The 17853-nt window shown below is 39.5% G+C and overlaps 2 protein-coding genes across 2 annotated transcripts in view; one reads left to right on the top strand and one right to left on the bottom strand.

Annotated features, from left to right (window-relative positions):
* pcxa (pyruvate carboxylase a) overlaps positions 1–17853 on the bottom strand; it is a 180756-nt gene that overhangs the window by 42435 nt on the left and 120468 nt on the right. The window lies entirely within an intron of this gene.
* On the top strand, positions 1301–10419 carry lrfn4a (leucine rich repeat and fibronectin type III domain containing 4a). The gene is made up of 3 exons (XM_048167550.1): positions 1301–1441; positions 2705–4366; positions 8618–10419. Exons 2-3 carry the CDS (start codon positions 2727–2729, stop codon positions 9645–9647), a joined length of 2670 nt encoding a protein of 889 aa, XP_048023507.1. The 5' UTR covers positions 1301–1441; positions 2705–2726; the 3' UTR covers positions 9648–10419.

The following is a 17853-nucleotide window of genomic DNA, read 5'->3' as shown; positions in this document are numbered from 1 at the left end:
CAGACACATTGCAGTCGCAAATGCTCGCACTCACATCGGCTTGCTCCCTGCATCGAAACCAACAAATCACAGACTCACGCAGTTCAAGAATACAGAGCAGGACTGAAAAAGCAAAACAAGGCATTGATTGATGGCAATAAGCGACATCAGCTGGGACTCAACAGCACAATTATATAAAGGTTCTTCACGACTGTAGGTAATGGTTGCCTACTTTGTGGGCAGGGTTTACTGGGACCGTTTGCAAAAGTAAAAACAAAAGAAGCTGTCGGGAAAGAAACGAGGGGTGAGGATGCTACCCAAAATCCCTCTTGGAGAAACCTGAGATGTAGAGGGAAAGGGACCCCTGGAAAGGGCAGCAGTTCTCTCGGATGGACATAAGCAGAAATTTGGAAATAAAAAAAGGTTGGTATACGTTTACCTTTACCCTTTAGGTATTTAGGAAAGGCTGAGAAGGAGTGGATTTGGAGATAGTTAAGAGAGTAGAAAGACTAACATTTCAGAGTTAATTAGAGAGAAAACAATAAAGAGGGAATTGTACAGTGAAAATGAGTGTATAGACCTCAAGTCCATCTAGACAAGAGTGCGTGCACACACATACATAGACAAATTTGGCTCAGTCAGACCCACAGGGTCTGCTTGAAAGCAGGTCTAATTGGATTATTTGCTTTAATGCGGCAGTTTACAGGAAGAATCAATTAATTTAGGATCCTGAATAGTGTTAAGACGCCGACATCAGCAAACAGACATGAATGATACACAATCTGCTTTCCACTTTAAGATGTGGCATCTGAGCTAAAACTCTATGCAAGAGAAATGAGAGAAAAAAAGGAAACTGATGTGAGCTTTTTTAAAAAAAGAATGGGAGCTTTTAATACTGGTTAAATATTTATCAAGAGGGATTTGTGTTTCTTTTGGCAGTTTACCCTGAGATTCAATGGATTGGATGCACTTGCTACTGGAAGCACCTTTGCAAATAGAAGACTGAATGAAAACTGGATTCAATTTCACTGGATTCATAATTTAAAAAATGCTGTGAAGTGAAGGAGAATGGATGTTGGAAGCGTTTCCTGAAACAGGAAATAATGAAAATCAAGAAAAAAAATTATCCAGACATACCAACTTCCTTTTAACTGAGGTTCACAGAAGATTATGGAAACGGGGCAGAGTGACTCATGGCGAAGAAAAGAACGGCAAGGCAGTCATGATGTGACAGTAATTCATCCATATGACCACAGATCAAATTTAAATCATCATGATTTTTGGTCATTAACCATGAGGAATGAAATGACCCTCAGAACAACTGAATATTTCCACAGTGTTTACAGTGTTTTACTTCTGGATTTTCATCTGAAGCAAGAATGGGACTAGCTGGTCAGTTTGTCTGTAAAAGAACTGAACGGATTGGAAACCATTTTAAATCTTGATGAAACAGACACAACAGGTATGAAAATTACAGCATTTTTTGTTTGTCACTTTATCCTTTCCCTCCATGCACAAACTAACCTCCTGCTGGCAGGTAGGACCTCATGAGGTTTGTCAATTGTTTGCAGGATATTTACAATGTGTAACTACAGATTCAGCACAATGAACCTAAAAATTCCACTGGGTATTCATTCTGTATAAGAAATTTGCACACATAAAGCTTTGAGCCAATTGCACATGGTTATTTATAGAATATAACTGTACTCTCAATGCTGCCCCATCTTATCTCTTCATCTCACTCTTTCTCACTTGCACACACACTCTTATTTAAAAAAAAAAAACTGCTTTGTGAGTGTGACACTGGAACCATTATGTAAGACTGAAATGAACAGGCCAAAATCATGTAAACAACAAACAGAAGCAGTGGCATAACACCATCGCAGCATAACACATATTTGTTGATGGTGACTGATGGATTAATTAAACTAAGTCAAGCATTTGCACACTCAGGAACAATAGTCCATTAGATTTCACTCAAGGTTTTCACTCTTGTGAAAGCAATTAAACTTCATTTACACACTCGTTGCAGCTTGTGTCGCTCCCTCCTGTCCTTTCACGGGTTGAATTTTTTCTGTCCATGTGTGCGACAGAGCAGACACACACAGACAGTTATGTATCAGGTTAATGGAGTAATCAGACCCCTTTAGAAGAGCAGGGAGCAGCAGAGGGGGGGAACAAACAGAAGGACATAAGACTTGGGTAAATAGATACACTTTGTCTGCACACACAGCCACAACAACAGCCACATAATCTCACATCTGCGATGAGAAGACAGCCAAGGCATTCATCACTTAGAATGTGACTGATCATCTTGGGGCTTGTCCCTGGCAGCCAAATCGAGTCTCTCTTTCGCTCACAAAACAGGGTAAAAATTTAAGGTTCTTGCTGGGCACATGATAAATGCCATAAGATCCAAACAACTGACAAAGGATTCCAGGTAGATCATTAATCTGAACCAATGGACATTGACAATCGTAGATTGGGTCACGATTAGCTCCTCTTTGATACACTGTTGGATGACGTGAGCTTATACTGGATAAGCGACTAGACATAATACCCAGTCTCACTGGCAATTAATGGATAACTGCATTTGTGCAGGGGATTAGTGAATGGAAAAGCAGTCCCTAGATTGAGGGACAGAGAAAGTACTCTTTTTTTCTTTTTCTTTTTTTCCAGTTCAAGTTATGAGTTGAAGCCACTAATGTTTGTTCTCTTTGCACAGGTCTGTGGACAACCTGGTTACCATGCCACACACAGAACCAGGGAGTTCATCTAGAGGAACCAATCTGTTGCAAGAACAGGGCAATTCAAAATGGATCCAGTCAAGGAGATATCCTGCTTCATCTAACTCTTTCAATAGCACAATAAGTGTCCGCCCCTGTCCCATGCTACAATCAACAATTTTCTGGCTGGGTCTCCTAAGCTTTGTATTGCTGCAGAGCGGACAAGGTGTGTTGGCAGGGGAGACATGGGGCATGGTGTCCATCTGCCCCATCCACTGTGTGTGTCGGAACTTATCTGAGTCTCTAAGCACACTTTGTGTGAATAAAGGTCTGCTTTTCGTGCCACCGAACATTGATCGCCGCACTGTGGAACTCCGTCTTGCTGACAACTACATCCTGGAAGTGGGAGGTGCAGACTTTGCGAATATGACAGGACTTGTTGACCTGACACTGTCACGCAACACCATTCATGCTCTAAAACCACTGGCTTTTGCTGATCTGGAGAGTCTGCGTTCACTTCACCTGGACACCAACCGTCTCACAATGGTGGGACCTCAGGATCTGACAGGTCTTGTTAACCTTCAGCATCTCATCATCAACAACAATCAGCTCACAGATGTTTCAGCAGATGCTTTTGATGACTTCCTACTGACTCTGGAAGATCTGGACCTTTCCTACAACAACCTTCGCAGGGTTCCTTGGGAATCTATACAGAATATGGCTAGCCTGCACACCCTAAATCTAGATCACAATCTAATAGACCAGATTGCTGAGGGTTCTTTCAGTGAGCTCTTCAAACTGTCTCGACTGGATATGACCTCAAACAGATTGCAGACTCTTCCCCCTGACCCACTGTTTTCCAGATCCCAGATTGGGGTTGTCAGTCCAACACCATACAATTCCATCATCAGCCTTAATTTTGGGGGGAATCCCCTGCACTGCAACTGTGAGCTGTTGTGGCTACGACGACTGATTCGGGAAGATGACATGGAGACGTGTGCCACACCTGCTCATCTGGCGGGTCGCTACTTCTGGTCCATCCCAGAAGAAGAGTTCACATGTGAGCCACCACTGATTACCCGTAATACCAACAAGCTGTGGGTGTTGGAGGGCCAAAGAGCCACACTTAAATGTAGAGCCATTGGTGACCCTGAGCCAGTTATTCATTGGGTGTCACCAGATGACCGTATTGTGGCCAACTCCAGTCGCATTCGTTCATATTACAACGGGACCCTGGATTTTTTGGTGACCCGTGCCAGAGATGATGGCACCTATACATGCATTGCCATCAATGCTGCAGGGGAATCTACAGCTCTGGTAGAATTGAAGATCATCCCTCTTCCCCACAGGGGGAATAGTACAATATCTCTTATTAACCATAGAGACCCTGGATCCTCTGATATTAGCAGTGGGCGGGGAGGGGTTGAAGGGGCAGGGACTGGTGTGGTCACTGTACTGAATGTCACAGGAGGCAAAGGAGATACTGGAGAAAGAGGAAGCGGAAGCAGTAACGGAGGAACAGAAACCCTGGTAGGAGTTCTAGGCGTGACATCCAATTCAGCTCAGATTCGCTGGAAAATGGGTCGATCTTCAACGCCTTTCTTGGTGTGGATGTATCAGATCCAGTACAATAGCACTGCTGACGACGCACTTGTTTATAGGTAAGGATATCATGTTTCTTGATCTCGCAGCAAGACCTTTTTTGTATTGTGGCAGCACTTTTGACAAAAAAGAAAATGACGTGCTGGTTTTCAGTGGTTGGTTTTCATCCATTTCAAGTGAATGCATGTAAGCATCCTTGGTGCTCATGTTCATGGATTATAGGCTTCAGATATTGATAAAAGGATAAGGCCAAAGGAAACAGTCATAGCCCCAAAGCGGATGGAAGATTCAAGTTGAGCCATGAGGCTAAGAGAGATACAGTAAGCTATTTATAGCCAGGGGTGGGTAAAGAAAGCAGAGCAGTGGAGTGAGAGGACCTGCTGACTCTGGGGAAAACAGGATGGACCCTTTAAAAGGGCAAAACCTACACATTTGAAGATGGTGACACATTGAATCAGAAAGAGTGAAATGGATCTAAATGGAGGGAGAAAGGGATAGAGAAATGGGGAAGGTCACAAGGGAAGGGTTGTGGGAGTTGCTTACACTTAGACAGCTGGGAGGAATCACATTAGTTCTACAGTAGTAGTGTCCAAAATCCCTTACATTTATAGTTTGTACTAAATTTAGAGAAGAACTTCTCAACATTTGATGCTCAACATTTGATGGTCTTTTGGCATGCAGGTTTGTAGAATAAATACATTTCCAGACATACTATATCTGCTGTGTTATCGGGTGTTCCTTGTCTTCTTTGACCTGTGACAACGTATTTGGCTATTGTTAAACAAGTAAAATTTAATCAAAAGAAACTTTCTTGGAACGAGCACTACTTGCACTTTTAAAAAAAGCCAACTGGCTCATTTTTATCTTTTGAATCTGACGCCTCAGCTCTTGTTCTCTCAAGAGATAATGAAGTGTCCACTTTTTGCACACCTCAGAATCTTAGCAGATGCAGTACAAGATCATCTGGGTATTGTTTCAGCTACTGATCACGGATATGGATGTTTTGTATTAATTTTTGTATGCTGTGCAGCAGTATCTGGATAGACAAACAGCACAGTTTGAATTCAAATATCCTACTCCACACATAAAAAAGAAAATTCCTCCATGGTAGCCTTCATTTTATGATCTAATTTGTTTATCTCACTCTCTCCTCTCATTACCTTTTCCTTTACCTTTGCAACCTTCCTTCAGTTATAAAAACTCAATAACTCTGAAGGGAGCTTACAAATGCAACATATTCATTGCAAATGTACACAAAGAACCGATTCTGGCATCGAAGTGGGATTGCCAGGGATTGGGATCAATAATGCATGGTGAAGGTGAGGGGCATGTTTGTGTGACAAGGAGAGAAATATATATATAGATAAAGGAGGATGGGCTAAAGAGGGTAGCAGAAGTAGCAGCAGTTGCTGAGTGATGGCAGGCAGAGAAGTGGATGAGTGGGAGGCCAGGCATCTTCATAATGGACCTGTTACTACAGCTATTCCCATCAACACGCAGGAATCTGTAAGAGTAAACACAGTAAGCCACACTAGGCCAGAAGATAGACATTACACACAGACTGGCCACCTTGAGTGCATTGTTAAACTACAGAGACAGACTTTTTCCTAGTTATTTTTGTGCATTCAAGGAACGCTCCACATTTAATACAAGTTAAGCTCTATCGACAACATTTGTGGCATAATGTCAGTAACCACAGAAAACAATTTTGTTTCTAAGGTTGTTTTTTTTTGTTAGTTTTTTTTTTTAAGAAAAATTCATGGTTACAGCAAGGCACTACATTGTGTGTGTCAACATGCAAAGTTATATCCAATATTTCCAATTCCGGTCCATGTAAAGTTGATAACTTTACCGTGATATATGCAAAGATACATGATTACTTTTTAGGAAGAGAAAAACCCAAACAAAAGAAAGAAAGAATAAAAATAATTTAAACATTTAAAAATGTTCAATATTTTGGTGGTAATTAACAAAATGCCACAAATGCTGTCGACAGAGCTTGTATTAACCTTAGAACATTCTTTTAAAGGTGAAGTATGGGAAAAGAAATTCATAACACATCAAAACAAATGGGGTATTTGCTTTCAGTGCTCTAATGAACGCTTCTATACTATACAGCATCATCATTCCCATTCAGAAAGACAAATGTACCAGTTTATAACGTTTACTTTGATGTCTCCAGTGTAGAGTGCCTCAATCAGTTGTGTCTATTCATGTCAGATATGTTGGATGGGTTTATTATAAGCGAGATGTTTGTGATGGTTATGTTGAGGGAGGCGCGGCATGTGAAAGGGACATTTGCAAGGTTGTTTAAAAATATGCTTTATTTTGGTAACTCCGCTAGGTGCCACAAAGTGTCGCAGAAACTACATACTTCACCTTAAAACCCCCTGTTTTAGCACCAGTCAGTTCTCACCACTGGTTTGAAAAATTATACAAAAGTGGGTGTGGTAAGCTGAGTGGGCGGGGAGGGGACCAACAATACAGCAACGTCTTCTCATTTATTTTGCTCTCATTGAGTTAAAAGCATCAAAGCTTCCCACAAATACATGCTGCAATTTACTATTATATGCAACTCAATATACATATATTATACATGGCTTTGTAAGCTCACCGTAAATTACACAAATCCATACATATACCGTGACAGCTACACTGTAATAATCTTTAAGGCACAAAAAAATGCACAGCCGTTCGCATTTGTACTTTGCATCGAAAATGTATATATGAACGTACTGTTGCATCTTTAACTTTTGAGGCATAATTTGGATATGGCATAATTTTAAATGGTAGTAGGGGAGTAAAGACAACTCACACTCACAGTGTGGATGAATCGCTTTTGTGTCAAAGACTCAGGGTCTATGAAAGAGAACTTATGCAATGCAGAAACACTTACAAAGCAAAAACAAACACTCTTTTTGACCCATTAATGCATCTCTCACTTCCTGTCTGCGATCTCACCGTTTGAAGCACCTGCCATTAGGAAATCAACGCAAACTGCTATGAATAACTAAGCGAGGGGTCTTCTCATAGGATAAGGACACAGTCTCATAAATAATTATGAGACACAGATGGGTCATTGATGTTCTATAGTAACAAGAAAACTTCATGTCCTGTGATGTTGACACAAAGACGAATTCAATAAGAATCCTGGAAGATGAAAATAGTGCAAAAAAAGCTTACAATTAACTAGTTTTTTCCTATAATTGAAACTCATGGATGGTAACATTGTCATCTGTGATGTTCAACACTCACAACTCTTAAAATCTCAGAAAATTTAGTTTAGGGTTTCATAACCCTTTAAAAATAGTTCAGGTTAAAAAAAAATCCCTAGCATACATTTGACCTGAACTGGTCTCAGAATGCAAACCATTCTATAGAAATAATGGGAGAATTTTTATTTCAATTCTTTTACAAAATCATTGCCTAAGACGACTCTGAGAAAATCAAGGGCTTTATTAACAGCATATCATTAAGATCCTGTGAAGTTGTAATTCAAATGATCCATAAGATTTCTGAAATTTTATATGCAGATAAGCATGCAAATGTCTCATTGATATGCTGTCACACTTATCTCAAAAATAAGACAAGTCAACTTGAATGTGAACACGGTCTTTGATTCTTTACAGTGCAGCACAAAAACACTACAATCCTTTTTACTGAGGTTGATACTCAAGGAAGACATGGTGTAGTGAAAAATACACACATTTATAAAACTGACAAATTTGAAAAAAAGATTATTGAATCTGAAAAGGAAGGAGGCAAATAGCTTATTGAAACCAGAGCAAACGAAATTAAAATTGTTCAAGGTCCTTCTGCAGTAAACATGAATTGCCTCTCAAAGTAAAGTAAATTAAAGGACTTGAATCACGTGTAGCCATCCAAAGCATTTTCATTACAGACACATATACCAAGCAGCCAAAGCAAATGCAGTGGACACAGTCAATTACGTCTATTAAAGAGTACTGAAAAGACACAGTTTCTGCCAGATATGGCAGATTGTAAAGACTAGTGTGGGCAGGATTCCTTCAGGCAAGAAGTATGTCAGCACCCTCTCAGCTTTAATGTAAAAATGCCTAATTTCTTGTCAGACTGCTGCAACCACAACATCTGTAGTTTCTTCTTAATTTTCTAATTTCTTGAATCCCCTTCACTGCAGGGTATTGATCTAAGCCATTTTCATTGCAAAACTGAGCTTCTAAATCTATCAAGCTCAACTTATTGTGCTTGATGTAGTTCTAGCTGCATTTCTCCTCAATATATCGTTTAATTTCTCATAAATGTTCTCTTCTTTTTCTATTTGGTTACAGAATTCTGCCTCCAACCAGTAATAATTTTCTGCTGAAAAACTTGGTGTCAGGAGCAGACTACAGCCTGTGTGTCTTGGCCATATTTGATGATGGCATCTCCTCCCTGGCTACTACAAAGGTGCTGGGCTGCATCCAGTTCAGCACTAAAGAGGATTATCCAGAATGCCGTTCTCTGCACGCTCACTTCCTGGGCGGCACGCTGACAGTGATGGTGGGTGGCGTGGTGGTAGTAACCCTTCTGGTCTTCACCGTGGCCATGATGGTGCGCCATCGCGTATGCGGAGAGTGTCGGGATGATGCCAACAGGCCCGGCAAGTTCTTGCCGGCCAAAGGGGTGGATGTTTACGCCCAGACGAACGGAAACAACAGTATGATAATGGTGGCGTTGCCAAATGGAGTCTTGGCCCAAAGAACAAAAGACAAACACAAGCCCAGTTCTCTCCCAAAACCTAAACAGAGCCCGGAGCCACACCATGGCACACGTGATAGGGGTGACGGGGCTGTGAGGGAAAAATGTTTTAGTCCTCTCACACCAGAAAGTGAGAGATTGACACTCTTCTACTCCCCAAGTAACACACTGCCCATGCCGACACAAAAACGAGCAGGTAGGCTCAAGTTGCGGAAGTCTCTGGAGAAAGACAGAGACATGGACAGACAGGTCTTGGCCTCGATTGCATTGACACAAGATGGAGATGACGGAAAGGAAGGAGGCTCAGACTTGAGGCAGGCACTGAAAACCAAGCGTAGCTGCTCTTTTGATGCGGGTGAAATCACCACCACCAGGTGTTACAGCTACGCCAAGCGGCTGAGCGTCATCTGGACCCGCCGTAGCCAGTCGCTACATGGCATGCTTGTACACTGTGCCTCCACCACCAGCACATCCAGCACGGGTAGCAGCGAGCAGTATGGCAACGGCCTAACGCACAACTATCTACATGCCTTCACTTCTAACAACTCCTCCAACTCGACTTCAGACTCAAACAGTAGCATGACCGTCAATCCAAGAGACCTGGAGGAAAGCGTGGTGTAGAGTGTGAAAGAATGATTCGAATTTAGGCAGGGGAAGTGACACCTAAGAAAGGCTGATACAAACAAATGTAGTCACAAAAGAAAGAACAATAAAAAAAATTATCAGGGGAGGGCAAGATTGATGAGAAGTAATGCTCCTGACACAAAGGAATGGCTACTATTTGATGACCGCTATTATTCTGAGCCACAACAAGGCTCAAAATCAAATTATGTGAAGACAAAGAATGACAAGTAGGATTTGAAGAAATGAGATTCAAGGACAGGCTTGTTTTTTTACGACAGGCCCAAGGCATGGGGGATTACAACCTAAACCGTCTGTTTCAACAAGATTAATTAACCAATTAATAAATTATTGAATAAATCAGCCTCGACTTTATGCAGAAGAAACACTATTTGAATGCTGATGAGGAGCTGAAAAACTAAGGGGGTAAATATCACAAAAAAACAATAACAATTCAAACCCAAAGAGAGAACGCATTATCTGTTGAAATACACTGTTGCAAAGAAGCACAACATGTCTGGGACTTCTAATGAGGGAACGTATATAAATATGCTGTAAAGTTTCTCTTCACTCTTTTAATTTTTTTCTGGTGGTTATGTTTTTCAATGAATTTAAAAGATAGAAGAAGGGGGACTTCACAGAACACTTCAAGACATTGGTGTTAAAAACAGAGGAACCATTTGTTCAAATGTCATTCAACAGTGGTCTGAATAGTCATTATTGTCCTTGTCTGTTCAGCCTTTTTGCAGAGTCATAAAAAGAATAAAAAGCTGTTATGTAAAAATGATATTCTGTATTGTGGAATGAAGCTGTAATGAAGCTCTAATTGAGATCAATCTGATATGATAGCAGCAAGATTAATTGCTTAAGAGAAGCTGGAATAAAAAGCCATATGGCAAAAGAACCAAAAAAACACAAGAGTACTGCAGTTGACAGGCCCAAAAAAAAAATATTAAAATGTCAGATAGGATAATCAGCTTAATGTCTCTAATGTACTAACTCTAGCTCATCTAACTTAACCGGAGATTAAATTGCAGATAATAAACAAAAACAACAACAACAAGGTCGGTTAATATGCAAGACCTCAAAAAAGTACTGTGTTATTTGAGCCAAGGCTTCAAGATGAAGCTTGTAATTTCCTGTTATATCTCTTCCTTTCTGCTGTGTAAAGCCCAATACAGACCACGTTATAAAACAGACCGCAAAAGAGGAGGAAAACAGGACGGAGATGAAAGGAAAGAGACAGGGGTGAAGGTGTGTACCAGAAAAAGAGGACAGTGGCGCAGTTGGGGGAGGTTTCCCGTCTGCCTGGTTTGTGTGTTATGCTAAGCACTTTGTTACAATGAATATTGCAAATGGTCCTTAAAGCTCAGGTTATAGCCGATACAATATATGGAATATATGCATACATCAGTGCGAGTTTATGGAATCAATAGTATGTGTGTTAAATCAATACCCACTCATTTCTAAAACCTAACAAGCTGCTTCACTTACTACTGTCTACATTAGCTGCTACCTTCAAAGTTAACATCTATATCGAAATGCAAGTCTGATTTAAAGCCATTCATCAAAGCCAAACAAATAGCGCTACTCATATAAAGAGCTAAAGAGCCTTGTCTAATGCTTAAAGTTTCAGTTCTAGACTGGGGTTTGTGATGGAACAGCAGGGGGGTTGTGAGTTTAATGAAAAGCTATTAAGTAATTAAATCATAGAAATTTAAAGTTAAAATAAATAAAAACAATCTGAGAAGCTGGGGTTTAGCTGCCCAATCCCCTCTAAAGCCAACAGACCAGCCTGATTGGGCTGAGAGACCAGTTAAGACCAGCTTAGGCTGGTTTAAGTAGCTTTTTTCCAACAGGATCCATAGATACAGCACAGCTCACTCATGAAACAGAGCTACACACACCAGGAATCTATGATGAGGTCCTCCCTCATTTCATTGGCATAATATAAGATGGAAAAAACAAAGGAAAAATGTATAATCATAGAGGAAAAAAATTATTGTCATAAGACCTAGCAGACTAAAAAAAAAAAACGCCAGAGAAAAGCACAACTTCACACAGATGTGATATCTAGTTCCAGTCAGGAACAGCATGTACTAATCGCATGGTCTCATTTTTACGGGCACTTTTGTTGTCAGTGCCTGATGTCTAAAATCATGAGCATGCTTTTTATTTCCAAAGCACCCCCAGAGTGCATAAATGTCTTTACAAACTCCATGAAGAGCATGCAACTCCCAATGCATGAAAGACGATGTGGGCAGCACGGGGAGGAGGTGGTGGAGGAGATGATGGAACGGTTCCGTTCGATTGCTACAGGCGACATTCTGCCCTCCTTTACCCAATTAAAACCTACTGATTGGCACATAGGTGGTTAGCCGATCATGCATGCAGGAGCAGTGATGCAGACAGAGCTGGCCTGTTCTCTCTCTGGCGGTGATGACTCCACTGCAGCTGCAGCAGCTGAGCTCTCCCTTCTCTCTCTCTCTTTCTCCCCTGAGAGTCTTGACAAGACGATAGCTAGTGCAATACACGCAAGCAACACACACACAAAAAAATACCTGCAGCCTAAGCAAACTTCAGTCCTTTGAGAGCTAAACTCTAACCTACTATACTATGGGTTTCCACCACAAAACGCATGATGGTTCACATTTACAGTATTCACAGAGAGGGCTAGATACTGTACAATTCTCATAAAGATGAAGTTCTTAAAAAATTACAATTCTGTCATCTTTTACTGACCTTCATGTCATTCCAAACCTGTATGACTTACTTTCTTCTGCAGAACACAAATAAGATATTCTGACAAACTGATTTTGATATTTGGGATTTTAAATTTGGAAGCTGAATGCTTTCTAAACTTAAATAATTGATGCAATCGTTATGAGTACTGTGAACTTATTTCAATTGAGTTCACTAAAGAGAGACAGAGAGAGAAGAAAATGAAAATATGTTAGGAAAAAAGTATTTATTATCGTTTCACAAAAAATGGTTGGTAATGTTAAATTGTGCCGATATCCTACTGACCAAAAATGTTAGATCGAACACCCATCCATCTGTTATAAAATCCAGTCAGAAGACGTCCATTTTTTCTGTTATCCAAAACTGTCAACAGAGTATTGTCTAATATCCAAAAAACTATACTTTGTCTGGTACCGAAAACTATAATAACTCAAAGTTTTCTATCATCCTGAGAGGTTGACAGAGAAAGCCGAGAAATAGCAGGAAGCGGGAGACAAAGTGATGATAAAAATTAGCAGGGTTTATTGAATAATCTATTGAATGAGCTGCAAAATAATTCTCAAACTTAGACTGAACTTCATCCCTACTTTATCCAGACTTTGTTCCATACTGTACTTCATCTGACCAGCACACATCCAACAAGTGTTGTTATACCAAAGCAAAAACATTGGTAAATTACTGCTTTACATCATAGTCCTGTGAAACACCTTGAATAGAGACACTCTTATTGCTTATTCATAAATTCAAATATCCTAGAAACCACACAATCAATCAACAGCAAGCATTGCAAGAGCAAGGAAAATAATAAATAAAAATGAATAAATAATGATATGATTAAACAGAACAATGAAATGATTATAAATGAATAAATTCATAAAAAAACCCACAAATGTATAGTTGCTCTCTTGAAGCAACATGCACACAAGTTGCTATTGAGAATCCTTAAATTGTTCACCCATGATGCATCTCCCCTTCTCATGTCAAAATCCTGATTTTTCTTTAAAACTTCTCATTTTGTTTTGCTCTCTGAGCTTCCGCGTTTGTCAATGCTCATCTAAGCTTACGCTATGCCTACATCATACATCAGGTCAGAGTTCACCCTTCTGTCGGAACTCGACTCTCTTGTGAACACGCATACAGCTGTTGCCGGAAGCCAGTGATTATAGTTTAAAAAGTTTTAAATATGGATACATACAAAATAAATTGCTTCACTTCATAAGGAATTTATTAACCCACTGGAGTTGTATGGATTACTTTTATGATGGATGTGCTTTTTGGAGCTTCAAAAACTCAGGCACTATTCAATGCCTTTACAAAGCTTGGAAGAGCCATTATATTATTTAATATAACTCCGATTGTGTTAGGCTGAAAGAAGAAAGCCATATACGCCTAGGATTGCTTGACACTTTTCATTGTTGGTTGAACAAGTCCTTCACTACAACAAAAAAGGGAAAACAAATCCAAAGAAGAAAAGACAAAATGTTGAATATTTTGTTTCACAAAAATTTCTCATTATGGAAATAAGATGGTTGGTGAATTCACTTTTATGAAAAAAAAAAAGATACTGAGCAAATCAAAAATAAAAAGGCCAAATGAAAGTAAAATGAGAAAAAAAATCTGAATATTTTGTTTCACAAAAATGTCACACTACAAATATAAAATGGTTGTAAATGTTGCTTCATGCTGACTAATATTTTTTTGAGGAAAAAGGACAAGGTCATGGCAAGTTCTGTGCTCAATACTAGACAAAGAATTCAATCTCAAGCATACAATATGTACGTTCCTCTCATTCTCCCCTGCTGTATGGGCTCTTTTCTCAGAAACCCAACACCAAACACAAAGGATAGAGAGAACACTTAAGCGTGCATTATGACTTTGCTCACCTCTCTCTTTGCCTGTAGGTCATGATGTTCCCGCTTTTCCGTCAATTTAAGCAGGGTGGAAAAGTGTGAGAGGAATAGGGGATGAAAAGACACAGCTTTCAGAAGAGCACCGCCTCCGTGACTTTCCAACCACCCCTTCTCTTATCCCCCCTGCCAGCAACGAAACACCCAGTAACCTCTGCCTGCTCTCTCCTTCATTGCTCCCCTTCCCACTCTTTTCAAGGCCCACCACTCTTCCCATCGGGACAGGGCGAGTGTGGGAGTCTTGACAGGAGCTTTTCTGTTGGAGGTTCGAGCTGTCAGCTCCCTCGGCCCTCCCGGGTACCCCCAGGGTGCATACACTCTCAGTATTAGTAGCTCTCTCTTCATCAGTAGCGAGATTTCTCATTCATAACAGGCTTCAGCTGCCAGTGCCGCTAGCCATAACTTTGAAAAAGCATTAAGTAATGCCTCTTAGGTTGTGAGGTGCTGTGTTCCATTCACACAGACTCTTTGTTCCTCAACCTTTGATTCTGTTCTCCTGTGTACGCCTCCTTTATTTTTCATGGAGTCGAGTGTGAGATTGAAAGTGCCGCAGATTTTTAGATCCAAGTGCATACATGCTCTCAACTAGTTTTATAAGGACTTGTAATTCACATGGTATCTCCAGCTGTGCACATTTGCTTTTGTATCTAGTCGATATAATGCCCTTGCTTCATAATCCACAATAACATGCATTCTGGATTCTTTAGACCAGAGAAACCTCTCTCTTATTGGAGATCTTTGCAATGGTTGAGATGAACTCATGAGTAAAAGATACTGATGAATATACTTGTTTCCATTTCTCAACAATGAACCAATAATAACCAGAAATTCTGAGGAAAAGTGCCAGAACTTCCAAGTTCCTGTGTTCCAAAAGCAGTGTATTGAGCATTATAAGTGACGACACCCTGATACCAGAAACTGCATCCTCACAGGAGAACTGCAGCATCTAGCTGGAGGCACCCGGCTAGTTCTGACATGAACACCTCTAGGCCGTTAGAAGGGTTTGTTCAGCAGTAATGATGAGAGAGGTTGACAGAGGCAAAACTTGTACTACATGGCCTGTGATTTACTAGACAACTGTATTGCCTCATAATCAACTAGAAGCTAAAACTGACACAGACACATTGAGATACATTGTACAAGTCCATTGGTGACTATAAATGCAGAACAATGTGAACGCCAAACACTTGTCTTCATGCAAGTAAGGCTAGATATCGATTCTGTGGTGTCATGCTGCACAGATGAGAGTCACGTGAAGCTATACTGTAGGTAAAAATCAATTCCTCTCTTTCATGGCAAGTAGAAGGCTCACTAGCTCTGTAACCATTTGACTGCAGAGTAATAATGGAGTATTATAAAGATGCTATCATGAATGAAAACATTCAATGGAGAGTTGGTACTTTAGCTTCTTACCAGAAGACAGTGACAATACTATCATGAAAAGAGTACAAATTAAAGTAGATGTTAATTTGTTTTTTTAAAGAGTTAGTTCACCTGAAAATAATTAACTCACTCTTGTGTTGTTCCAAACCAGTAAGACATTTGTTCATCTTCGGAACACAAATCTTTTTGATTAAATCTGAGAACTTTCTGTCCCTCCATTGACAGCTATGCAACTGACACTTTGACACTTCAAAAAGTTCATAAAGAGGTCGTAAAACTAATTGAGCGTTTAAATAAACTTTTATTCGCATATAAACACTGATCAGAGAAACATAAACAGAAGCTCAACCAAACCAGCCTGACATGCAAGAACAAACCTCTTGCAGACCTCTATAGAAGCTCAAACATGCAGCATAATTCACGAGAATTAACTGCATTGGCTCTCGCACGTCAATCAAGCATGATTGAGCTTCTGTTTATCATAACTGATGTGTGCATCAATCAATGTTACAGCATATAAAGCGATCATGTCTCTTCAGAAAGTTTGGTCTAATCCACTCAATTAAATATGTATTCGTTTTATGTTCTCTTTATGAACTTTTTAAAGGGTCAACGTAGTAGTTGTGTAGCTGTCAATAGAGGGACAGAAATCGCTCAGATTTGAATAAAAATATCTTCTGTGAGATCTAATAGATAAACTACTGTTCAAATGTTCTTTTTTTTTTTTTTTTTGAAAGAAATTAATACTTTTATAAAGAAAGGATGCATTAAATGGATTAAAAGTGATAGTAAAAACATTTATAATGTTACAAAAGATTTCTATATCAAATAAATGCTATTCTTTTATTTGAATGTTCCATTCAAAGTATCATTAAAAAAAATAATGGTTTCCACAAAAAATATTTAATAGCACAATGGTTTTTAACACTGATAATAATAAGAAATGTAATCTCATTAAATCTTCTAAATTTACTCAAATTGTAATACTGACCGCATTTGTCAGGATGAACAATTCAAGCCTGTTAACCAATTTATTGTACGAATAAAAAGATAAAAGTTTGGTCCCAAACTGCTATTAAGCGATTTATTTACTGTACACAGCTTCATGTGTGACCCCGTTACTCATTCTAACACTTTACAGTGTCATTGTTACATATGTTACATGTAGTTACTATAGTAGTAACTATAAATTATGCATAATTACATGCAGCTAACCCGTAAACCAAACGCTAACGCTATAGTAAGTACATGTAGTTACTTAATATTATTCAGTACTTAAATGTATAATTACAGTGTAACAAGTCTAACCAAATGTTGTTTAAATTGAATGTTTATTAATGCATATTGCTAGTGAATAAGAATATTACACAAATCAGGGTTTTAAACTACATTTAAACTTCTCAAATTTAGGTAACAGAGTTGTAACAATGTCTAACTTTAAAAAAAAAGTAGAGAAAACAAAACAGCTTATGTAACATTTAGTTTTACGATTTGTTGATGAAGAAAAACATTTTTAAGAGCTTCAGTCCTTATTTTGTACAATATTCATAGAAAGTGCCTAGTACAAAAGAAGTACAGCTCTACCGTGATAGAAGGGGAAAAGGCCATGATGACTGCGAAAGGACAAACACACTTCAGACTGTGATTCTCCAGGGAGAATATGAGGGTGTATTTGAGTTTGCGTCCTCATTCAATTTCACATATTTACTTAGAGCGAGAGGGCTTCTTTTTTTTTTTCTTACTCCATACACCCTCCTTCTCTCTAGAGTCCTTAATGTTTGTCAGCTTCCATCAGTCTTCGTCTGATGCCTCCATGCAGAGACACTCTCCCCCAGTCACTATGTCTTTCACTCTCCACAGCTTCCACCTTCATTCAATACGGCCTCCAGGCTCTTGACACGGCTCAACTTCCTGACAGTGATGAACATATCTTGATATCACATAAAAGCAGCACTCACAGAGAAGAGCCACTGAAGAGAGGGAGAAACAAAGCCAAAAAGCAGAAAGGCAGAAGGAAGGAAGGAAGGAAGGAAGGAAGGAAGGAAGGAAGGAAGGAAGGAAGGAAAAAGAAAGAAGAGACAGCAAAGCATGGGAGATGGACACTAAAAGAACTAAATGTTCAGCGAACATGACTTCTTTTAGATCTACATAAAACTTGGCTTGCTCAGCAGGAG

The sequence above is a fragment of the Megalobrama amblycephala genome, linkage group LG18 (assembly GCF_018812025.1).
Source record: "Megalobrama amblycephala isolate DHTTF-2021 linkage group LG18, ASM1881202v1, whole genome shotgun sequence".
In the NCBI taxonomy this organism is placed as follows: domain Eukaryota; kingdom Metazoa; phylum Chordata; class Actinopteri; order Cypriniformes; family Xenocyprididae; genus Megalobrama; species Megalobrama amblycephala.
The sequence above is the reverse complement of the archived record's forward strand: the minus strand, read 5'-3'. Positions and strand labels throughout refer to the sequence as shown.